We start from the raw sequence: 24,479 nt of genomic DNA on the forward strand, positions 1-24,479 counted from the left end.
CGCCTTCCCTGTCCCATTCCTTCCCCTCTCTCCCCGTCCCATCGCATCACCTCCTTCCCTGTCCCATTCCTTCCCCTCTCTCCCCGTCCCATCACTTCACCTCCTTCGCTGTCACATACCTTCCCCTCTCTCCCCGTCCCATCACTTAACCTTCCCTTTCCCATTCCACTCCCCTCTCTCCCCGTCCCATCACTTCACCTTCCCTTACCGATTCCTTCCCCTCTCACCCGTCCCATCACTTCACCTTCCCTGTCCGATTCCTTCCCTTCCCTCCCCGTCCCAACAGTTCACCTTCCCTGACCGATTCCTTCCCGTCTCTCCCCGTCCCATCACTTCACCTTCCCTGTCCCATTCCTTCCCCTCTCTCCCGTCCCATCACTTCACCTTCCCTGACCCATTCCTTCCCCTCTCTCGCCGTCCCATCACTTCACCTTCCCTGTCCGATTCCATCCCCTCCCTCGCCGTCCCATCACGTCACCTTCCCTGTCCCATTCCTTCCCCTCTCTCCCCGTCCCATCACATCACCTCCTTCCCTGTCCCATTCCTTCCCCTCTCTCCCCGTCCCATCACTTCAGCTCCTTCGCTGTCACATACCTTCCCCTCTCTCCCCGTCCAATAACTTCACCTTCCCTTTCCCATTCCATTCCACTCTCTCCCCGTCCCATCACTTCACCTTCCCTGACCGAATCCTTCCCGTCTCTCCCCGTCCCATCACTTCACCTTCCCTGTCCGATTCCTTCCCCTCTCTCCCCGTCCCAACAGTTCACCTTCCCTGACCGATTCCTTCCCCTCTCTCCCCGTCCCATCACTTCACCTTCCCTGTCCCATTCCTTCCCCTCTCTCCCCGTCCCATCACTTCACCTTCCCTGTCCCATTCCTTCCCCTCTCTCCCCGTCCCATCACTTCACCTTCCCTGTCCCATTCATTCCTCTTCCTCCGCGTCCCATCACTTCACCTTCTTCCCTGTTGCATTCCATCCCCTCCCTCCCCGTCCCATCACGTCACCTCCCCTGCCCGATTCCTTCCCCTCTCTCCCCGTCCCATCACTGCACCTTCTCTGTCCCATTCATTCCACTCCCTCCCCGTCCCATCACTTCGCCTTCCCTGTCCCATTCCTTCCCCTCTCTCCCCGTCCCATCGCATCACCTCCTTCCCTGTCCCATTCCTTCCCCTCTCTCCCCGTCCCATCACTTCACCTCCTTCGCTGTCACATACCTTCCCCTCTCTCCCCGTCCCATCACTTAACCTTCCCTTTCCCATTCCACTCCCCTCTCTCCCCGTCCCATCACTTCACCTTCCCTTACCGATTCCTTCCCCTCTCACCCGTCCCATCACTTCACCTTCCCTGTCCGATTCCTTCCCTTCCCTCCCCGTCCCAACAGTTCACCTTCCCTGACCGATTCCTTCCCGTCTCTCCCCGTCCCATCACTTCACCTTCCCTGTCCCATTCCTTCCCCTCTCTCCCGTCCCATCACTTCACCTTCCCTGACCCATTCCTTCCCCTCTCTCGCCGTCCCATCACTTCACCTTCCCTGTCCGATTCCATCCCCTCCCTCGCCGTCCCATCACGTCACCTTCCCTGTCCCATTCCTTCCCCTCTCTCCCCGTCCCATCACATCACCTCCTTCCCTGTCCCATTCCTTCCCCTCTCTCCCCGTCCCATCACTTCAGCTCCTTCGCTGTCACATACCTTCCCCTCTCTCCCCGTCCAATAACTTCACCTTCCCTTTCCCATTCCATTCCACTCTCTCCCCGTCCCATCACTTCACCTTCCCTGACCGAATCCTTCCCGTCTCTCCCCGTCCCATCACTTCACCTTCCCTGTCCGATTCCTTCCCCTCTCTCCCCGTCCCAACAGTTCACCTTCCCTGACCGATTCCTTCCCCTCTCTCCCCGTCCCATCACTTCACCTTCCCTGTCCCATTCCTTCCCCTCCCTCCCCGTCCCATCACTTCACCTTCCCTGTCCCATTCCTTCCCCTCCCTCCCCGTCCCATCACTTCACCTTCCCTGTCCCATTCATTCCCCTTCCTCCCCGTCCCATCACTTCACATTCCGTCCCATTCTTTCCCCTCTCTCCCCGTCTCACCACATCACCTCCTACCCTGTCCCATTACTTCCCCTCTCTCCCCGTCCCATCACTTCACCTTCCCTGACACATTCCATTCCCCTCTCTCCCCGTCCCATCACTTCACCTTCCCTGTCCCATTCCTTACCCTCTCTCCCCGTCCCATCACTTCACCTTCCCAGTCCCATTCCTTCCCTTCCCTCCCCGTCCCTTCACTTCACATTACGTCCCATTCCTTCCCCTCCCTCCCCGTCCCAACAGTTGACCTTCCCTGACCGATTCCTTCCCCTCTCTCCCCGTCCCATCACTTCACCTTCCCTCTCCCATTCCTTCCTCTCTCTCCCCGTCCCATCACTTCACCTTCCATGTCCGATTCCTTCCCCTCCCTCCCTGTCCCATCACTTCACCTCCCCTGACCGATAACTTCCCCTCTCTCCCCATCCCATCACTGCACCTTCTCTGTCCCATTCATTCCCCTCCTTCCCCGTCCCATCAGTTCACCTTCCCTGTCCCATTCCTTCCCCTCTCTCCCCGTCCCATCACATCACCCCCTTCCCTGTCCCATTCCCTCCCCTCTCTCCGCGTCCCATCACTTCACCTCCTTCGCTGTCACATACCTTCCCCTCTCTCCCCGTCCCATCACTTCACCTTCCCTGTCCCATTCCATTCCCCTCTCTCCCCGTCCCATCACTTCACCTTCCCTGACCGATTCCTTCCCCTCTCTCCCCGTCCCATCACTTTACCTTCCCTGTCCGATTCCTTCCCCTCCCTCCCCGTCCCATCACTTCACCTTCCCTGACCGATTCCTTCCCCTCTCTCCCCGTCCCATCACTTCACCTTCCCTGTCCCATTCCATCCCCTCCCTCTCCGTCCCATCACTTCACCTTCCCTGTCCCATTCATTCCCCTTCCTCCGCGTTCCATCACTTCACATTCCGTCCCATTCCTTCCCCTCTCTCCCCGTCTCATCACATCACCTCCTTCCCTGTCCCATTACTTCCCCTCTCTCCCCCTCCCATCACTTCACCTTCCCTGACACATTCCATTCGCCTCTCTCCCCGTCCCATCACTTCACTTTCCCTGTCCCATTCCTTACCCTCTCTCCCCGTCCCACTTCACCTTCCCAGTCCCATTCCTTCCCCTCCCTCCCCGTCCCATCACTTCACATTCCCTGTCCCATTCATTCCTCTTCCTCCGCGTCCCATCACTTCACCTTCTTCCCTGTTGCATTCCTTCCCCTTCCTCCCCGTCCCATCACTTCACATTCCGTCCCATTCCTTCCCCTCTCTCCCCGTCTCATCACATCACCTCCTTCCCTGTCCCATTAATTCCCCTCTCTCCCCGTCCCATCACTTCACCTTCCCTGACCGATTCCTTCCCCTCTCTCCCCGTCCCATCACTTCACCTTCCCTGTCCCATTCCTTCCCCTCCCTCCCCGTCCCATCACTTCACCTTCCCTGTCCCATTCATTCCCCTTCCTCCCCGTCCCATCACTTCACATTCCGTCCCATTCCTACCCCTCTCCCCGTCTCATCACATCACCTCCTTCCCTGTCCCATTCCTTCCCCTCTCTCCCCGTCCCATCACTACACCTTCCCTGTCCCATTCCTTACCCTCTCTCCCCGTCCCATCACTTCACCTTCCCTGTCCCATTCCTTCCCCTCCCTCCCCGTCCCATCTCTTCCCCTTCCCAGTCCCATTCCTTCCCCTCCCTCCCCGTCCCATCACTTCACCTTCCCTGTCCAATTCCTTCCCTTCCCTCCCCGTCCCATCACTTCACATTACGTCCCATTCCTTCCCCTCTCTCCCCGTTCCATCACTCCACCTCCTTCCCTGACCCATTCCTTCCCCTCTCCGCGTCCCATCACTTCACCTTTTCTGTCCTATTCCTTCCCCTCTATCCCGACCCATCACTCCACCTCCTTCCCTGTCCCATTCATTCCCCTTCCTCCGCGTCCCATCACTTCACATTCCGTCCCATTCCTTCCCCTCTCTCCCCGTCTCATCACATCACCTCCTTCCCTGTCCCATTACTTCCCCTCTCTCCCCGTCCCATCACTTCACCTTCCCTGACACATTCCATTCGCCTCTCTCCCCGTCCCATCACTTCACTTTCCCTGTCCCATTCCTTACCCTCTCTCCCCGTCTCAACACTTCACCTTCCCAGTCCCATTCCTTCCCCTCCCTCCCCGTCCCATCACTTCACATTCCCTGTCCCATTCATTCCTCTTCCTCCGCGTCCCATCACTTCACCTTCTTCCCTGTTGCATTCCTTCCCCTTCCTCCCCGTCCCATCACTTCACATTCCGTCCCATTCCTTCCCCTCTCTCCCCGTCTCATCACATCACCTCCTTCCCTGTCCCATTAATTCCCCTCTCTCCCCGTCCCATCACTTCACCTTCCCTGTCCCATTCCATTCCCCTCTCTCCCTGTCCCATCACTTCACCTTCCCTATCCTATCCCTTCCCCTCTCTCCCCGTCCCATCACTTCACCTTCACTGTCTCATTCCTTACACTCTCTCCCCGTCCCATCACTTCACATTCCCTGTCCCATTCCCTCCCCTCTCTCCCCGTCCCGACTTCACATTCCCTGTCCTATTCCTTCCCCTCTCTCCCCGTCCCATCACTTCACCTTCCCTGTCCCATTCCTTCCCCTCTCTCCCCGTCCCATCACTTCACCTTCCCTGTCCCATTCATTCCTCTTCCTCCGCGTCCCATCACTTCACCTTCTTCCCTGTTGCATTCCATCCCCTCCCTCCCCGTCCCATCACGTCACCTCCCCTGCCCGATTCCTTCCCCTCTCTCCCCGTCCCATCACTGCACCTTCTCTGTCCCATTCATTCCACTCCCTCCCCGTCCCATCACTTCGCCTTCCCAGTCCCATTCCTTCCCCTCTCTCCCCGTCCCATCGCATCACCTCCTTCCCTGTCCCATTCCTTCCCCTCTCTCCCCGTCCCATCACTTCACCTCCTTCGCTGTCACATACCTTCCCCTCTCTCCCCGTCCCATCACTTAACCTTCCCTTTCCCATTCCACTCCCCTCTCTCCCCGTCCCATCACTTCACCTTCCCTTACCGATTCCTTCCCCTCTCACCCGTCCCATCACTTCACCTTCCCTGTCCGATTCCTTCCCTTCCCTCCCCGTCCCAACAGTTCACCTTCCCTGACCGATTCCTTCCCGTCTCTCCCCGTCCCATCACTTCACCTTCCCTGTCCCATTCCTTCCCCTCTCTCCCGTCCCATCACTTCACCTTCCCTGACCCATTCCTTCCCCTCTCTCGCCGTCCCATCACTTCACCTTCCCTGTCCGATTCCATCCCCTCCCTCGCCGTCCCATCACGTCACCTTCCCTGTCCCATTCCTTCCCCTCTCTCCCCGTCCCATCACATCACCTCCTTCCCTGTCCCATTCCTTCCCCTCTCTCCCCGTCCCATCACTTCAGCTCCTTCGCTGTCACATACCTTCCCCTCTCTCCCCGTCCAATAACTTCACCTTCCCTTTCCCATTCCATTCCACTCTCTCCCCGTCCCATCACTTCACCTTCCCTGACCGAATCCTTCCCGTCTCTCCCCGTCCCATCACTTCACCTTCCCTGTCCGATTCCTTCCCCTCTCTCCCCGTCCCAACAGTTCACCTTCCCTGACCGATTCCTTCCCCTCTCTCCCCGTCCCATTACTTCACCTTCCCTGTCCCATTCCTTCCCCTCCCTCCCCGTCCCATCACTTCACCTTCCCTGTCCCATTCCTTCCCCTCCCTCCCCGTCCCATCACTTCACCTTCCCTGTCCCATTCATTCCCCTTCCTCCCCGTCCCATCACTTCACATTCCGTCCCATTCTTTCCCCTCTCTCCCCGTCTCACCACATCACCTCCTACCCTGTCCCATTACTTCCCCTCTCTCCCCGTCCCATCACTTCACCTTCCCTGACACATTCCATTCCCCTCTCTCCCCGTCCCATCACTTCACCTTCCCTGTCCCATTCCTTACCCTCTCTCCCCGTCCCATCACTTCACCTTCCCAGTCCCATTCCTTCCCTTCCCTCCCCGTCCCTTCACTTCACATTACGTCCCATTCCTTCCCCTCCCTCCCCGTCCCAACAGTTGACCTTCCCTGACCGATTCCTTCCCCTCTCTCCCCGTCCCATCACTTCACCTTCCCTCTCCCATTCATTCCCCTCCCTCCCCGTCCCATCACTTCACCTTCCCTGTCCGATTCCGTCCCCTCCCTCCCCGTCCCAACAGTTGACCTTCCCTGTCCCATTCATTCCCCTTCCTCCCCGTCCCATCACTTCACCTTCCCTGTCCCGTTCCTTACCCTCTATACCCGTCCCATCACTTCACCTTCCCTGTCCCGTTCCTTACCCTCTATACCCGTCCCATCACTTCACCTTCCCTCTCCCATACCTTCCCCTCTCTCCCCGTCCCATCACTTCACCTTCCCTGTCCCATTCCATTCCCCTCTCTCCCCGTCCCATCACTTCACCTTCCCTGACCGATTCCTTACCCTCTCTCCCCGTCCCATCACTTCACCTTCCCTGTCCCATTCCTTCCCCTCCCTCCCCGTCCCATCTCTTCCCCTTCCCAGTCCCATTCCTTCCCCTCCCTCCCCGTCCCATCACTTCACCTTCCCTGTCCAATTCCTTCCCTTCCCTCCCCGTCCCATCACTTCACATTACGTCCCATTCCTTCCCCTCTCTCCCCGTTCCATCACTCCACCTCCTTCCCTGACCCATTCCTTCCCCTCTCCGCGTCCCATCACTTCACCTTTTCTGTCCTATTCCTTCCCCTCTATCCCGACCCATCACTCCACCTCCTTCCCTGTCCCATTCATTCCCCTTCCTCCGCGTCCCATCACTTCACATTCCGTCCCATTCCTTCCCCTCTCTCCCCGTCTCATCACATCACCTCCTTCCCTGTCCCATTACTTCCCCTCTCTCCCCGTCCCATCACTTCACCTTCCCTGACACATTCCATTCGCCTCTCTCCCCGTCCCATCACTTCACTTTCCCTGTCCCATTCCTTACCCTCTCTCCCCGTCTCAACACTTCACCTTCCCAGTCCCATTCCTTCCCCTCCCTCCCCGTCCCATCACTTCACATTCCCTGTCCCATTCATTCCTCTTCCTCCGCGTCCCATCACTTCACCTTCTTCCCTGTTGCATTCCTTCCCCTTCCTCCCCGTCCCATCACTTCACATTCCGTCCCATTCCTTCCCCTCTCTCCCCGTCTCATCACATCACCTCCTTCCCTGTCCCATTAATTCCCCTCTCTCCCCGTCCCATCACTTCACCTTCCCTGTCCCATTCCATTCCCCTCTCTCCCTGTCCCATCACTTCACCTTCCCTATCCTATCCCTTCCCCTCTCTCCCCGTCCCATCACTTCACCTTCACTGTCTCATTCCTTACACTCTCTCCCCGTCCCATCACTTCACATTCCCTGTCCCATTCCCTCCCCTCTCTCCCCGTCCCGACTTCACATTCCCTGTCCTATTCCTTCCCCTCTCTCCCCGTCCCATCACTTCACCTTCCCTGTCCCATTCCTTCCCCTCTCTCCCCGTCCCATCACTTCACCTTCCCTGTCCCATTCATTCCTCTTCCTCCGCGTCCCATCACTTCACCTTCTTCCCTGTTGCATTCCATCCCCTCCCTCCCCGTCCCATCACGTCACCTCCCCTGCCCGATTCCTTCCCCTCTCTCCCCGTCCCATCACTGCACCTTCTCTGTCCCATTCATTCCACTCCCTCCCCGTCCCATCACTTCGCCTTCCCAGTCCCATTCCTTCCCCTCTCTCCCCGTCCCATCGCATCACCTCCTTCCCTGTCCCATTCCTTCCCCTCTCTCCCCGTCCCATCACTTCACCTCCTTCGCTGTCACATACCTTCCCCTCTCTCCCCGTCCCATCACTTAACCTTCCCTTTCCCATTCCACTCCCCTCTCTCCCCGTCCCATCACTTCACCTTCCCTTACCGATTCCTTCCCCTCTCACCCGTCCCATCACTTCACCTTCCCTGTCCGATTCCTTCCCTTCCCTCCCCGTCCCAACAGTTCACCTTCCCTGACCGATTCCTTCCCGTCTCTCCCCGTCCCATCACTTCACCTTCCCTGTCCCATTCCTTCCCCTCTCTCCCGTCCCATCACTTCACCTTCCCTGACCCATTCCTTCCCCTCTCTCGCCGTCCCATCACTTCACCTTCCCTGTCCGATTCCATCCCCTCCCTCGCCGTCCCATCACGTCACCTTCCCTGTCCCATTCCTTCCCCTCTCTCCCCGTCCCATCACATCACCTCCTTCCCTGTCCCATTCCTTCCCCTCTCTCCCCGTCCCATCACTTCAGCTCCTTCGCTGTCACATACCTTCCCCTCTCTCCCCGTCCAATAACTTCACCTTCCCTTTCCCATTCCATTCCACTCTCTCCCCGTCCCATCACTTCACCTTCCCTGACCGAATCCTTCCCGTCTCTCCCCGTCCCATCACTTCACCTTCCCTGTCCGATTCCTTCCCCTCTCTCCCCGTCCCAACAGTTCACCTTCCCTGACCGATTCCTTCCCCTCTCTCCCCGTCCCATTACTTCACCTTCCCTGTCCCATTCCTTCCCCTCCCTCCCCGTCCCATCACTTCACCTTCCCTGTCCCATTCCTTCCCCTCCCTCCCCGTCCCATCACTTCACCTTCCCTGTCCCATTCATTCCCCTTCCTCCCCGTCCCATCACTTCACATTCCGTCCCATTCTTTCCCCTCTCTCCCCGTCTCACCACATCACCTCCTACCCTGTCCCATTACTTCCCCTCTCTCCCCGTCCCATCACTTCACCTTCCCTGACACATTCCATTCCCCTCTCTCCCCGTCCCATCACTTCACCTTCCCTGTCCCATTCCTTACCCTCTCTCCCCGTCCCATCACTTCACCTTCCCAGTCCCATTCCTTCCCTTCCCTCCCCGTCCCTTCACTTCACATTACGTCCCATTCCTTCCCCTCCCTCCCCGTCCCAACAGTTGACCTTCCCTGACCGATTCCTTCCCCTCTCTCCCCGTCCCATCACTTCACCTTCCCTCTCCCATTCATTCCCCTCCCTCCCCGTCCCATCACTTCACCTTCCCTGTCCGATTCCGTCCCCTCCCTCCCCGTCCCAACAGTTGACCTTCCCTGTCCCATTCATTCCCCTTCCTCCCCGTCCCATCACTTCACCTTCCCTGTCCCGTTCCTTACCCTCTATACCCGTCCCATCACTTCACCTTCCCTGTCCCGTTCCTTACCCTCTATACCCGTCCCATCACTTCACCTTCCCTCTCCCATACCTTCCCCTCTCTCCCCGTCCCATCACTTCACCTTCCCTGTCCCATTCCATTCCCCTCTCTCCCCGTCCCATCACTTCACCTTCCCTGACCGATTCCTTCCCCTCTCTCCCCGTCCCATCACTTTACCTTCCCTGTCCGATTCCTTCCCCTCCCTCCCCGTCCCATCACTTCACCTTCCCTGACCGATTCCTTCCCCTTCCTCCGCGTCCCATCACTTCACATTCCGTCCCATTCCTTCCCCTCTCTCCCCGTCTCATCACATCACCTCCTTCCCTGTCCCATTACTTCCCCTCTCTCCCCGTCCCATCACTTCACCTTCCCTGACACATTCATTCTTCTTCCTCTGCGTCCCATCACTTCACCTTCTTCCCTGTTGCATTCCTTCCCCTCTCTCCCCATCCCATCACTTCACCTTCCCTGACCCATTCCTTCCTCTATCTCCCCGTCCCATCACTTCACCTTCCATGTCCGATTCCTTCCCCTCCCTCCCTGTCCCATCACTTCACCTCCCCTGACCGGTAACTTCCCCTCTCTCCCCATCCCATCACTGCACCTTCTCTGTCCCATTCATTCCCCTCCTTCCCCGTCCCATCAGTTCACCTTCCCTGTCCCATTCCTTCCCCTCTCTCCCCGTCCCATCACATCACCCCCTTCCCTGTCCCATTCCCTCCCCTCTCTCCGCGTCCCATCACTTCACCTCCTTCGCTGTCACATACCTTCCCCTCTCTCCCCGTCCCATCACTTCAACTTCCCTGTCCCATTCCATTCCCCTCTCTCCCCGTCCCATCACTTCACCTTCCCTGACCGATTCCTTCCCCTCTCTCCCCGTCCCATCACTTTACCTTCCCTGTCCGATTCCTTCCCCTCCCTCCCCGTCCCATCACTTCACCTTCCCTGACCGATTCCTTCCCCTCTCTCCCCGTCCCATCACTTCACCTTCCCTGTCCCATTCCATCCCCTCCCTCTCCGTCCCATCACTTCACCTTCCCTGTCCCATTCATTCCCCTTCCTCCGCGTTCCATCACTTCACATTCCGTCCCATTCCTTCCCCTCTCTCCCCGTCTCATCACATCACCTCCTTCCCTGTCCCATTACTTCCCCTCTCTCCCCCTCCCTTCACTTCACCTTCCCTGACACATTCCATTCGCCTCTCTCCCCGTCCCATCACTTCACTTTCCCTGTCCCTTTCCTTACCCTCTCTCCCCGTCCCACTTTACCTTCCCAGTCCCATTCCTTCCCCTCCCTCCACGTCCCATCACTTCACATTCCCTGTCCCATTCATTCCTCTTCCTCCGCGTCCCATCACTTCACCTTCTTCCCTGTTGCATTCCTTCCCCTTCCTCCCCGTCCCATCACTTCACATTCCGTCCCATTCCTTCCCCTCTCTCCCCGTCTCATCACATCACCTCCTTCCCTGTCCCATTCCTTCCCCACTCTCCCCGTCCCATCACTTCACCTTCCCTGACACATTCCATTCCCCTCTCTCCCCGTCCCATCACTACACCTTCCCTGTCCCATTCCTTACCCTCTCTCCCCGTCCCATCACTTCACCTTCCCTGTCCCATTCCTTCCCCTCCCTCCCCGTCCCATCTCTTCCCCTTCCCAGTCCCATTCCTTCCCCTCCCTCCCCGTCCCATCACTTCACCTTCCCTGTCCAATTCCTTCCCTTCCCTCCCCGTCCCATCACTTCACATTACGTCCCATTCCTTCCCCTCTCTCCCCGTTCCATCACTCCACCTCCTTCCCTGACCCATTCCTTCCCCTCTCCGCGTCCCATCACTTCACCTTTTCTGTCCTATTCCTTCCCCTCTATCCCGACCCATCACTCCACCTCCTTCCCTGTCCCATTCATTCCCCTTCCTCCGCGTCCCATCACTTCACATTCCGTCCCATTCCTTCCCCTCTCTCCCCGTCTCATCACATCACCTCCTTCCCTGTCCCATTACTTCCCCTCTCTCCCCGTCCCATCACTTCACCTTCCCTGACACATTCCATTCGCCTCTCTCCCCGTCCCATCACTTCACTTTCCCTGTCCCATTCCTTACCCTCTCTCCCCGTCCCAACACTTCACCTTCCCAGTCCCATTCCTTCCCCTCCCTCCCCGTCCCATCACTTCACATTCCCTGTCCCATTCATTCCTCTTCCTCCGCGTCCCATCACTTCACCTTCTTCCCTGTTGCATGCCTTCCCCTTCCTCCCCGTCCCATCACTTCACATTCCGTCCCATTCCTTCCCCTCTCTCCCCGTCTCATCACATCACCTCCTTCCCTGTCCCATTAATTCCCTTCTCTCCCCGTCCCATCACTTCACCTTCCCTGTCCCATTCCATTCCCCTCTCTCCCCGTCCCATCACTTCACCTTCCCTGACCGATTCCTTCCCCTCTCTCCCCGTCCCATCACTTTACCTTCCCTGTCCGATTCCTTCCCCTCCCTCCCCGTCCCATCACTTCACCTTCCCTGACCGATTCCTTCCCCTCTCTCCCCGTCCCATCACTTCACCTTCCCTGTCCCATTCCATCCCCTCCCTCTCCGTCCCATCACTTCACCTTCCCTGTCCCATTCATTCCCCTTCCTCCGCGTCCCATCACTTCACATTCCGTCCCATTCCTTCCCCTCTCTCCCCGTCCCATCACTTCACCTTCCCTGACACATTCCATTCGCCTCTCTCCCCGTCCCATCACTTCACTTTCCCTGTCCCATTCATTCCTCTTCCTCCGCGTCCCATCACTTCACCTTCTTCCCTGTTGCATTCCTTCCCCTTCCTCCCCGTCCCATCACTTCACATTCCGTCCCATTCCTTCCCCTCTCTCCCCGTCTCATCACATCACCTCCTTCCCTGTCCCATTAATTCCCCTCTCTCCCCGTCCCATCACTTCACCTTCCCTGACCGATTCCTTCCCCTCTCTCCCCGTCCCATCACTTCACCTTCCCTGTCCCATTCCTTCCCCTCCCTCCCCGTCCCATCACTTCACCTTCCCTGTCCCATTCATTCCCCTTCCTCCCCGTCCCATCACTTCACATTCCGTCCCATTCCTTCCCCTCTCCCCGTCTCATCACATCACCTCCTTCCCTGTCCCATTCCTTCCCCACTCTCCCCGTCCCATCACTTCACCTTCCCTGACACATTCCATTCCCCTCTCTCCCCGTCCCATCACTACACCTTCCCTGTCCCATTCCTTACCCTCTCTCCCCGTCCCATCACTTCACCTTCCCTGTCCCATTCCTTCCCCTCCCTCCCCGTCCCATCTCTTCCCCTTCCCAGTCCCATTCCTTCCCCTCCCTCCCCGTCCCATCACTTCACCTTCCCTGTCCAATTCCTTCCCTTCCCTCCCCGTCCCATCACTTCACATTCCGTCCCATTCCTTCCCCTCTCTCCCCGTTCCATCACTCCACCTCCTTCCCTGACCCATTCCTTCCCCTCTCCGCGTCCCATCACTTCACCTTTTCTGTCCTATTCCTTCCCCTCTCTCCCGACCCATCACTCCACCTCCTTCCCTGCTCCATTCATTCCCCTCTCTCCCCGTTCCATCACTTCACCTTCCCTATCCTATTCCTTCCCCTCTCTCTCCGTCCGATCACTTCACCTTCCCTGTCCTATTACATTCACCTCTCTCTCCGTCCCATCAGTTCACCTTCCCTGTCCTATTCCTTACCCTCTCTCCCCGTCCCATCACTTCACATTCCTTGTCCCATTCCCTCCCCTCTCTCCCCTTCCCATCACTTCACCTTCCCTGTCCCATTCATTCTTCTTCCTCTGCGTCCCATCACTTCACCTTCTTCCCTGTTGCATTCCTTCCCCTCTCTCCCCGTCCCATCACTTCACCTTCCCTGACCCATTCCTTCCCCTCTCTCCACGTCCCATCACTTCACCTTCCCTGACCCATTCCTTCCACTTCCTCCGCCTCCCATCACTTCCTCTCCTTCCCTTTTCAATCACTTCCTCTCCCATTCCGTTTCATCACTTACAGCCCCTCCCCATTTCTTCAATAAACCTGCCTCCCAGTCCCATCCATTCCCTTCCCTCCCCGTCCCATTACATCCTCGCCCCATTCCATCACGTCCTCTCCCAGTCCCATCACTTCACCTTCCCTGTCTCATTCCTTACTACGTTTCCGTCCCTTCCGCCCCTCCCCCGAGCCATCACTTATCCTCCCTCTCCAACCCATCACTCCCGATCCTTCCCAGTCCCATCTCTTCCCCTCTGTCCCCGTTCGATCACATCCCCTCCTGCCCTGTTTCATCACTTCCCCTGCCTCCCAGATCCAGCAGATCCCCTCCCTCCGCTTTCCATCACTCCCGCACCCTTCCTGTCGTTTCACTCCTCCTCACCCCGCCTTTATCTTATCCACGTCGGCCACCAGTTTGTGACAGGAACTTCCGCCCCTCCCCTTTTCGTCCGCTATTGAGTCAGCGACTTCGCCACGTTCACAGTCTCATCAGTCCACTCCTCGTCCCATCACTCCTCTTCCTCCAAACCCACCTACCCTCCTCCCCTAAACCCACATGTATGTGCGAATATCTGAGATATCTACATTAGTTCACACAACGACAAAGGTTTTAGAATTAAAGCATATATGCAATACCGTTTTTGCAATCAGTAACACACTCGATCCCGGGATTGCATCCATGGGCCCCGCATGATCCTTCGCCATAGATTCTGTGTGCGACAGTGGCCGGTGTAAGTCAGCGCCTCACTCCATCCCAGGCGGCCACGTTAACCGAGAATGTGCTGTGTGGACACAGGGAATCTCTCAGCCCGGGGACACGGAAATCATAAACTTCTCTCACACGCACCACCCACCACGCAACTTCAGGAAGGCGTGCCGAAGTTCCTGAAGTCTGATCATATCCGCGATGACGGCCAGAAGTCAGAACCTCGTCAGTTTTACAAAGTCGGCAACATCCACTCGATCATCGACTCTCCTTGTAACCGATAAACCATCGGCGTTCTCGTCAAATTCCCTAAACGCATCACTGCATTCTGTTAAACTCGGAATTCCGGCGTCCACCCGAATACCTAGGTTCAGAGACCCGTTGGAAATGAACTGGAAGGGGTCTCATTGGAAGACAGATGGTGCGAGTGAATGGAAAGGGCTGGGTCCCCTTGGGAGTGAAAGGAACGGGTTTGGTCACATTGGGAGTGAACACGAAGGGCTGGGTCACATAGGGAGCAAACGGGAATTGGTAGGTGACATTGGGAGAGAATGGGACGGGTTGGGTTCCATTGGGAGTGAACACGAAGTGCTGCGTCACATTGAGAGAGAACGGGAAGGGGTAGGTCACATTGGAGGTGAAAGGGAAGGGGTGGGGCACAATGGGAGTGAACAGGAAGGGTTGGGTTCAACTGGGAGTGAACGGGGTGGATCACATTGGGAGTGAAAGGGGAAGAGAGGGATCCAGTCGAAATGTTCGGACGACGGGAGCGAATGGGTGGGTGTGCGTCTCGTTAGGGATGCAAATGGATGCAGTGAATGCGAAGGGGTGGGGTTTATTGGGAGTGCGGACGGTGAGAATGAATGGGAACGGGTAGTGTTTATCGGGAATGCGGACGGTGTGAATGAATGGGAAGGGGTAGGGTTTATTGGGAGTGCGGACGGTGAGAATGAATGGGAACGGGTAGTGTTTATCGGGAATGCGGACGGTGTGAATGAATGGGAAGGGGTAGGGTTTATCGGGAGTGCGGACGGTGAGAATGAATGGGAAGGGGTGGGGTTTATTGGGAGTGCGGACGGTGAGAATGAATGAGAAGGGGCAGGGTTTATCGGGAGTGCGGACGGTGAGAATGAATGAGAAGGGGTAGGGTTTATCGGGAGTGCGGACAGTGAGAATGAATGGGAAGGGGCAGGGTTTATCGGGAATGTGGACGGTGAGAATGAATGGGAAGGGGTGGGGTTTATTGGGAGTGCGGACGGTGAGAATGAATGAGAAGGGGCAGGGTTTATCGGGAGTGCGGACGGTGAGAATGAATGAGAAGGGGTAGGGTTTATCGGGAATGCGGACGGTGAGAATGAATGGGAAGGGGTGGGGTTTATCGGGAGTGCGGACGGTGAGAATGAATGGGAAGGGGTAGGATTTATCGGAAGTGCGGACGGTGTGAATGAATGAGAAGGGGTAGGGTTTATCGGGAGTGCGGACAGTGAGAATGAATGGGAAGGGGTAGGGTTTATTGGGAGTGCGGACGGTGAGAATGAATGGGAACGGGTAGTGTTTATCGGGAATGCGGACGGTGTGAATGAATGGGAAGGGGTAGGGTTTATTGGGAGTGCGGACGGTGAGAATGAATGGGAACGGGTAGTGTTTATCGGGAATGCGGACGGTGTGAATGAATGGGAAGGGGTAGGGTTTATCGGGAGTGCGGACGGTGAGAATGAATGGGAAGGGGTGGGGTTTATTGGGAGTGCGGACGGTGAGAATGAATGAGAAGGGGCAGGGTTTATCGGGAGTGCGGACAGTGAGAATGAATGGGAAGGGGCAGGGTTTATCGGGAATGTGGACGGTGAGAATGAATGGGAAGGGGTGGGGTTTATTGGGAGTGCGGACGGTGAGAATGAATGAGAAGGGGCAGGGTTTATCGGGAGTGCGGACGGTGAGAATGAATGAGAAGGGGTAGGGTTTATCGGGAATGCGGACGGTGAGAATGAATGGGAAGGTGTGGGGTTTATCGGGAGTGCGGACGGTGAGAATGAATGGGAAGGGGTAGGATTTATCGGGAGTGCGGACGGTGTGAATGAATGAGAAGGGGTAGGGTTTATCGGGAGTGCGGACAGTGAGAATGAATGGGAAGGGGTAGGGTTTATCGGGAGTGCGGACGGTGAGAATGAATGAGAAGGGGTAGGGTTTATCGGGAATGCGGACGGTGAGAATGAATGGGAAGGGGTGGGGTTTATCGGGAGTGCGGACGGTGAGAATGAATGGGAAGGGGTAGGATTTATCGGGAGTGCGGACGGTGTGAATGAATGAGAAGGGGTAGGGTTTATCGGGAGTGCGGACAGTGAGAATGAATGGGAAGGGGTAGGGTTTATTGGGAGAGCGGACGGTGAGAATGAATGGGAAGGGGTAGGGTTTATCGGGAGTGCGGACAGTGAGAATGAATGGGAAGGGGTAGGGTTTATCGGGAATTCGGACGGTGAGAATGAATGGGAAGGGGTAGGGTTTATTGGGAATGCGGAAGTTGAGAATGAATGGAAAGGGGTGGAGTTTATTGGGAATACGGACGGTGAGAATGAATGGGAAGGGGTGGGGTTTATTGGGAATGCGGACGGTGAGAATGAATGGGATGGGGTGGATCCTATCTGGAATGCAGACAGTGCTCGGACGATGGCAGCGAACAGGTAGTGGTGCATCCCGTTAGGATTGCGGGTGGCGGGAATGAATGAGAGAAGATGGCCTTTGATTGAGAGCGAGGCCTGTGTGAGTGGACGGGAAGGGAAGGCGACCTGTTAGGGGTAGGGACTGTGAGATAGACCGCCAAGGAGTGGGATCTCGTTTGTGCGATGTGACAGTGTTGAGGGAGATCACTCTATGTCTAACCCCGGGAGTCTGTGATGGGACGGTGTGGAGGGAGATTCACTCTGTGCCTGACCCGGGAGTGTGTGATGGGACGGTGTGGAGGGAGATTCACTCTGTGTCTGACCCCGGGAGTGTGTGATGGGACGGTGTGGAGAGAGATTCACTCTGTGTCTGACCCCGGGAGTATGTGATGGGACGGTGTGAAGGGAGATTCACTCTGTGTCTGACCCCGGGAGTGTGTGATGGGACAGTGTGGAGGGAGATTCACTCTGTGTCTGTCCCCGGGAGTGTGTGATGGGACTGTGCGGAGGGAGATTCACTCTGTGCCTAACCCCGGGAGTGTGTGATGGAACGGAGTGGAGGGTGATTTACTCTGAGTTTCACGCCCATATTCCATTCTCCATCCGTCTCGTACTCGGGACCTCAGTGACTCACGTCTGATATTCTAGCCGATATTAACTGTCTGCGGGGTACAGGAGGGGACGGTTAGCCAGGAAGTGGGTTAGGTGGGGATAAGATCCTGGGCACCCAGACTCTGCCAGTCCGATCTCCCTCAGCCTGGAGCTGAGACGCTACTGTGTCAGTGTGAGGAGCTCAAACCCACTGTTGCAGTGCACAGGGTGCGGGGGGCAGCAGAAACCTCAAACAAACTCAAGTCCGACACCAAGGCAGGAAGTTACAGCGGTTTATTGATTTCATCATGGTAAATGTAAATTAAACATTATGTGAGCTGCTGTCTTGCGGTAATAAATAAGCTATTGTAGCGATGTACTACATACAGAGCGAGAGACAACGACACGAAGTCGGTAAATCTCTTCCTGACTCGTTTATTCAAACTGCATGGCGCTGGCATTTAATCCCGAGCGCCCACTCTCTACGGGCTGAAATGACGTCAGAGGTCCATTATCAAAGTCTCACCCCGCGCGCTGGCTAATTGTGAGCGGATGCGCCTGCGCAGAAAGTGGGTCACCACACTGTTCCGGACTCGCTCACAGTCACACAGAATTAACTGACCGGCGACAACGCGTGACCTGTAGATTAATCAGTCCCGTTTCTCTCCGTCGCCCTGCGATACTTATAAAATCAGGGCCGTGTCCGACATCGCTGCAGATCCAGGGTCACTGCCTGGGGATTTGTCAATTTAACATCATTATATCAGCCAGACTGCAGAATGCACCGTCCTCAAGAAAGGGAGCAAAAGGATTCTGTCCCGGGATAATACCAACCCGGGACACCGGTGTGCCAGACTGAGCCCCGGCCCCCGGGCTTCTGCTGTCTGCGTAATTCCCCGGGGTCTCACGCGGTAGAGTCTCGAACCGCACAACCGGCGGTAGTGGCACCGCAGGACAACAGGCGGAAATGCGTCACTGCGGGAGCGCTTCCGATATTACCGAGCTCGAGACAGGAGCAGGTTGCGTTAAAACCGTTGGGAAGGTCCCCCGGCGAGCGGCCATTAATAGTAAGGGCGGGAGTTAACGGGGAGGACGAAGAATCTGCCAAAATGTCCCGATCCCGCGGTCGGGGATGTTCACACATTCAGATGTTCGCAGATCCACTGTCAGTCCGGGTCTGGGATCCTGCAGAGATCTCAGTTCCTTCCTCCCAGTCTCACTGAACCGATTCCCGTCCAGCCTGAAACAGATTGGAGAATAAAAATGAAATGAACTGTTTACACAACAGTGTCAGTAACAGGGGAAGGGGGTTAATGTTTCAATAGCACGCACAGACAAATATCACCGGAAAACCCGCAGATCCGCTAACATATTATCGCGTTGAACATGAACACAAACACTCACAGGATCAGCTTCAGACTCGGGAGGGTCGGTATGAGGCGGCGGAGAGCGGGGACCAATCCGTCTGTCAGAGAGTTTAATCTCAGATTCAGCTCCGTCAGTAATGGGTTTGTACTGAGAGCGGAGACGAGATCCTCGGCACCTGAATCTGTGAGACCGACAGAGTACAGCCTGGAGATGAGAGAGAGTGAGGGTGAAGGATACAGAGATAAGAGACGATACAAATCCACAGTGTTTATCAGTAACACAATTACTGATCACATTAATGTTCAGTGTCAGACACCCAGTGACTGTAAACACAATCTCCCACAGTCTGGAGATGAGAGAGAGTGAGGGTGAAGGACACCGAGAGACAGGAGACGGTACAGATCCCCAGTGTTTATCAGTAACACAATTACTGATCACATTAATGTTCAGTGTCAGTCACCCAGTGACTGTCAACAAAATCTCCCACAGTCTGGTACTGACCACAGTTTCTGTATTTTACACTCCGGGTTCTTCAGAGCCGCAGACACCAGTTTCACTCCTGAATCTCCCAGTTTATTGGCACTCAGGTCCAGATCCGTGAGTGATCGGTTTATAATCAGATCGCTGGCGAGATCCTTGACATCAGAATCTGTGAGACCGACATCGAACAGCCTGGAGATGAGAGAGAGTGAGGGTGAAAGACGCAGAGAGACAGGATACGGTACAAATCCCCAGTGATAATCAGTAACACAATCACTGATCACATTAATGTTCAGTGTCAGACACCCAGTGACTGTAAACACAATCTCCCACAGTTTGGTACTTACCACAGTTTCTGTATTTTACACTCCGGGTTCCTCAGAGCCGAAAACACCAGTTTCACTCCTGAATCTCCCAGATTATTCTTCCCAAGTCTAAACACAAACAGACAAATTGATGAACAAAGTGATACAAACCGTGGGTCTGAGGGAATTTCTCTCACGCGGATATTTCAGGAAACATTAAACCCTTCGGTTAATCACTGATCGGAGTTCCCATCACTGTCAAAGACCCTCACTGCCCAGCTCCAGGGGATTCACAGATTGTCAGTAATTTAGTCTGTCGGAGTGACACTGTAAACCCACGTATTTTGTCTCATTCCCTGAATGATAGAAAAGTGTTCCTGACCTGAGAGGGTCGGAAGGAGCAGGGTTGAAGGGTGGGAGGAAGTCCCACACTGTGAAAGATTTGTGAATGTGGAGAGTGTCGATGGGAGATGCTGCGGGGGATCCCACCTGAGGTAAAGGGATGTGAAGACTGAAGCTGCAGAAGGAAGGGGAATAAAATAGAGTGATCTCACAGGAGAAAGGAAAACACAACCTACAGAAGGAAGCGGGATCTGGAAGAGATCCCAGAGGAGGATGCCGATGGGAAAAGATAATCCGTCAAAACGAGGAGATTCAGAAATAGATTGCACGGGAGGGGTGGGTCACAAATGAGGTCCACAGTCGGCAGAGGAGGTACCCGAATGGGATCTGGGTAACTGCTAGTGAGCCGTCACACGGTTAGTCTGAGGGTGAGAGACACGCACGGAAAAGGGTGGGATAGGACAATCTCTCAATGGTATTTCGTTCCTTCTCACCGGGGCAGTCTGCTGATGGTCTCTTGTTCCTGACAGGGAAGGGTGTGTGAAGCTTTGACCCATCAGTTGCAGTCAGTGTCGACTGGGTGTCAGTAACAATCAGAAGGAACATTGTCAATGGACGTGTCACAGGCAGAGAGAAACACGGCCATTCCTGTGATTTACTACCATTAATCCAACGGCCGTTATTCATTGAAGTCACCAACATCCCACAAAACCTTTATATCCTTGGGTAGTTATTTGTCTCATTATTTGATTTACTGCAATTTATATATAACCGTATAACAGCCATCACAGCCATCTCGGCACGAACGCTTACTCTCACCACATCCCACCGACCTGCACTCAGCCCATAACCCTGCATTCCATTCCTTTCCTGTCCATATACACATACAATTTTGCCTTAAGTAACAATACCGACCCTCCCTCTACCACTTCTACTGGAAGCTTGCTCCACACAGCTAATACACTCTGAGTAAAGAAATTCCCCCTCGTGTTACCCTTAAACTTCTGCCCCGTAACTCCTCTTGTTTGAATCTCCCCTACTCTCAATGCAAAAAGCCTATCCACGTCAACTCTATCTATCTATCCCCCCTCATAATTTTAAATACCTCGATCAAGTCCCCCCTCAACCTTCTGCGCTCCAAAAAATAAAGACCTAACTTGTTCAACCTTTCCCAGCGACTTAGGTGCTGAAACCCAGGTAACATTCTAGTAAATCTCCTCTGCACTCCATCTATTATGTTGACATCTTTCCTATAATTCGGTGACCAGAACTGTACACAATACTCCAAATTCGGCCTTTCCAATGCCTTGTACAATTGTAACATTACATTCCAACTCCTATAATCAATGCTCTGATTTATAAAGGCAATGTATACCAAAAGCTTTCTTCACCACCCTATCCACAATTTTACCAAATTTGAAACAACACAATGGAACAGTTTCATAGTTCAGAGTGAGAGATAAATCAAGTTACCTCAACTCCTGGCACTTGCTCAGCCCGGGTCCCAGCCGCTGGAGTCCTTCACATTGAATGTTGCAGTTCTCCAGGTCGAGATCTTTTATTGTATCACAGAGTCCGATGGCATGAGACAGGACCGCGCAGTCAACCGGGGTCAGTGTCATTCCACTGAATGAAAGTGTTTTCAGAGATCCCAGTGCGGCCTGAGCCAGTCCACGATTCTGAGACTCAAACAGGTAGTGCAATGTGTTCAGGAGTCTCCTTCTACCAATGTCACCCGTGTTTTCACTCTGGCGTTTAACCTCCTCCTTCACCCAGTCAATCACCCGGCAGGTTGTTTGATGAGGAAATGGACCCAGAAACTCCTCCAGGCCCCGAGCTGTCATTGGGTTGGAGAGACCAGCAACAAAGCGGAGAAATACTTCAAATCGTCCATCTGTCGTGTTGTGGGCTTCAGTGAGAAATTTCAAGATATCCCCGGGATGTGGATTCAGGAATTTTGCGACTGCAGCCACAAACTCTTGGATGGTGAGGTGTGGGAATGTGTACACCACGCTCCGGGCGGAATCCTCTCTCTCCAAAAGCTCCATCAGGAACCCGGACAGGAACTGGGAAGGCTGCAGATTGAACTTGATCAAATCTCCGTCTGCAAACACAATCTTCTTCTCGGACACTCCTCTGTAGGCCATCTGACCCACCCTGAGAAACACATCACGGGGGCTCTCAATCTCACGTCCGTGATTTTTCAGGATGTTGTAAATATAGTAGGAATACAGTTGGGTGATTGTCTTGGGAACCCGCTGCGGGTCCCTAACTCTTTGTGTGAAGAAGGGGCCCAGTGCCAGAGCGAGGATCCAGCAGTAGGAGGGGTTGTAGCTCATGGTGTACAGGATCTCGTTCTCCTGCACGTGTTTGAAAACAGCTGCTGCCACCGTTTGATCTTCAAAATGCCTGATGAAATATTCCTTCCGTTCCTCACCAACAAATCCGAGGATTTCAGACCAAACACTGATCTCAGCCTTTTCCAATAAATGTAACGCAGCGGGACGGGTGGTCACCAGCACTGAACACCCTGGGAGCAGCTTGTGCTGTATTAAACTGTACACAATGTCAGACACTTCACACCGCCACTCGGGATCTGTGCACTGGTACCTGGGATCTGTGTCTCTCCGACTGTCCGCAAAATCGATTCTGTGTTTGAATTCATCCAAACCATCGAATATAAACAGCAATCTCTCCGGGTTCTTCCAGACCTCTCTCAGGATATTCCCAAAGTATGGATACTGATCCAGAATTAGTTCCCTCAGGTTTATTCTGCAGTTAATGGAGTTTAAATCTCGGAATTTGAAACAGAAGACAAAGGGGAATTGTTGGTATATTTTCCCTGTGGCCCAGTCGTAAACAATCTTTTGTACCATTGTTGTTTTCCCGATCCCCGGGACTCCGGCCATTGCTACCGAGCATCCCGAAGTTAATCGTGTGAAGAATCTTTTCATTTTGTCCCGAAAACTATGTGAGTAACTATTCTGAAACAGATGATCAATATGGACTTTCTCCAGCTCCCTGCGGAGATGTTTGTGTTTCCACTCCTCGTGGTCTCTGCCTCTTGCCAGCAGCTCATGTTCCACCAGTCTCCGATCTCGAACAGTAGAAATGACCGTGAGCTCAGCGTATCGATCAAGCAGCTGGAAAACCTTCACCTTCTCCCTCATCAGGATCGTGTTCACTCTCAGTGTTTCAGTTTGTGTCCGCAGAGTCTCCTTGTGTTTCTGTTGAACATCTGAGGACGGACAGAAGTAGGTGATCAAAGCCTGATCTGATGAACACGGAACACCCACTTATTTCCCCTAATTAAAAAAAAAAAGAATTGTTTGGGTGAAGTCGGGGAATTAGAGATCAGAGTGTGTGAAAATGAACGATTTCCCAGAAACGTCTCTGATCTCATTCAGATCCGCTGTTCGTGTTTGCAAATTCCCCGGGGTTCCAAGTACCAAGTGGACACGTGATTCTGGAGAGGAGAATGTTGTGTGGAGTTGGGATTTCACTGCTTTCACTGTTCAGCTTATGCTGAACTCTGCAACACTGCAGACGGTAGAAGTGGGTGCGGGGGGCGTACCGTTCTGGATACTGTTTGTGGGGATGACCTACCAGGGACAAGTTGCAGTGGTTGCGTCTCTGGCACCGAGACTGGATCCTCAGCTCAGAAGGGAAGGAGGGTAAAGAAAGAGGGTGAGTAGCCGGATGTCGTGGTCCAAGTAGGGACCAATGACGTGGATAGGAAGAAGGTGGAGGTCCCGCAAAGACGGTTTAAGGATAAAGGTGCAAAATTGAAGGACAGGACTTTCAGGGATGCAATCTCAGGATGAGCCTGCTACGTGCCAGTGAGGCTAGAAATAGGGAGATAATGCAGCTAAATACGTGGCTACGGAGTTGTTGTAGGAGGGAGTGCTTCATGCTTCTGGAAAATTGGGCCTTGTTACAGTGACGGTGGGTCCTGTTTCGACGGGACGTGTTGCACCTGATCTGGAGGGGGACTAGCATCCTTAGGGCAAGGTTTGCTATTGCTGCTCAGGGGATTTGGACGATACTTTCAGGTGGAGGAAAACCAGAGTGCCAGAGCACATCCTGAGGTGGAAGAGGATACTGGGGAGAGCTGCAAATATATTGCATGGTGTAAAGCCAGATCTAACATAAACAGGCTTTGAAGCAGGATAAAGTGTATAAAGGTAGCAAGGCAGAAGGGCTAAAGTGCGGGTATTTCTTTGCAAGAAGCATGAGGAGCAAAGGTGAAGAAATGTGAGCTGGCAGGAATTGTTTCTCAATATTCCCGGATTCCAGTCTTTTATAAGGGATACGGGGGGGGGGGGGGTTGGGTAAGAGGGGTGGCATTAATGGTCAGGTATATTATTACAGCTACAGAATGTTTAGGTAATGTAGCAGGAATCGCTTTTGAGTCAGTATGGGCGGAAGGCAGGAACTGGAAGGGAGCAGTTACTCTATTGGGAGAATTCTATAGGCCCCCTAGTAGCAGCAGAGTACCGAGGAGCAGATTGGGGGGCAGATTTTGGAAACGTGCAATAATAACAGGGTGTTCATCATGGGTGACTTTAACTGCTCGAGCATTGATTGACACTGATTAGTTCCGATAGTTTAGATGGGACAGAATTTTTTAAGTGTTTCCAGGACGGATTCCTGTCACAGTATGTTGATAGGCCGACTAGCGGGAATGCCATATTAGATCTAGTATTAGGTAACGGACCGGGTCAAT

The 24,479-nt window shown here is 54.5% G+C and overlaps 1 protein-coding gene and 1 long non-coding RNA gene across 3 annotated transcripts in view; both read right to left on the minus strand.

Moving 5' to 3' along the window:
* Positions 1–17,538: 17,538 nt before the first annotated feature.
* LOC132387247 (uncharacterized) lies at positions 17,539–18,824 on the minus strand. The gene is made up of 2 exons (XR_009509829.1): positions 18,663–18,824; positions 17,539–18,498 (listed from the first exon to the last, which is right to left on the minus strand). It is a non-coding gene; the product is annotated as an uncharacterized LOC132387247 (long non-coding RNA).
* Positions 18,825–19,429: 605 nt separating this feature from the next.
* Positions 19,430–24,479, minus strand: part of LOC132387246 (NACHT, LRR and PYD domains-containing protein 3-like) — a 42,142-nt gene continuing 37,092 nt past the window's right edge. For both annotated transcript variants that reach the window (XM_059959607.1, XM_059959606.1), the window contains 2 exons: positions 21,227–22,991; positions 19,430–19,540 (listed from right to left, as the gene is read on the minus strand). In XM_059959607.1, coding sequence (XP_059815590.1) covers positions 19,450–19,540; positions 21,227–22,991 — 1,856 coding nt within the window. In that variant the 3' untranslated portion in view covers positions 19,430–19,449. The remainder of the gene's footprint in view (positions 19,541–21,226; positions 22,992–24,479) is intronic.

Source organism: Hypanus sabinus, unplaced genomic scaffold (genome assembly GCF_030144855.1).
Source record: "Hypanus sabinus isolate sHypSab1 unplaced genomic scaffold, sHypSab1.hap1 scaffold_166, whole genome shotgun sequence".
NCBI classification, from domain to species: Eukaryota; Metazoa; Chordata; class Chondrichthyes; order Myliobatiformes; family Dasyatidae; genus Hypanus; species Hypanus sabinus.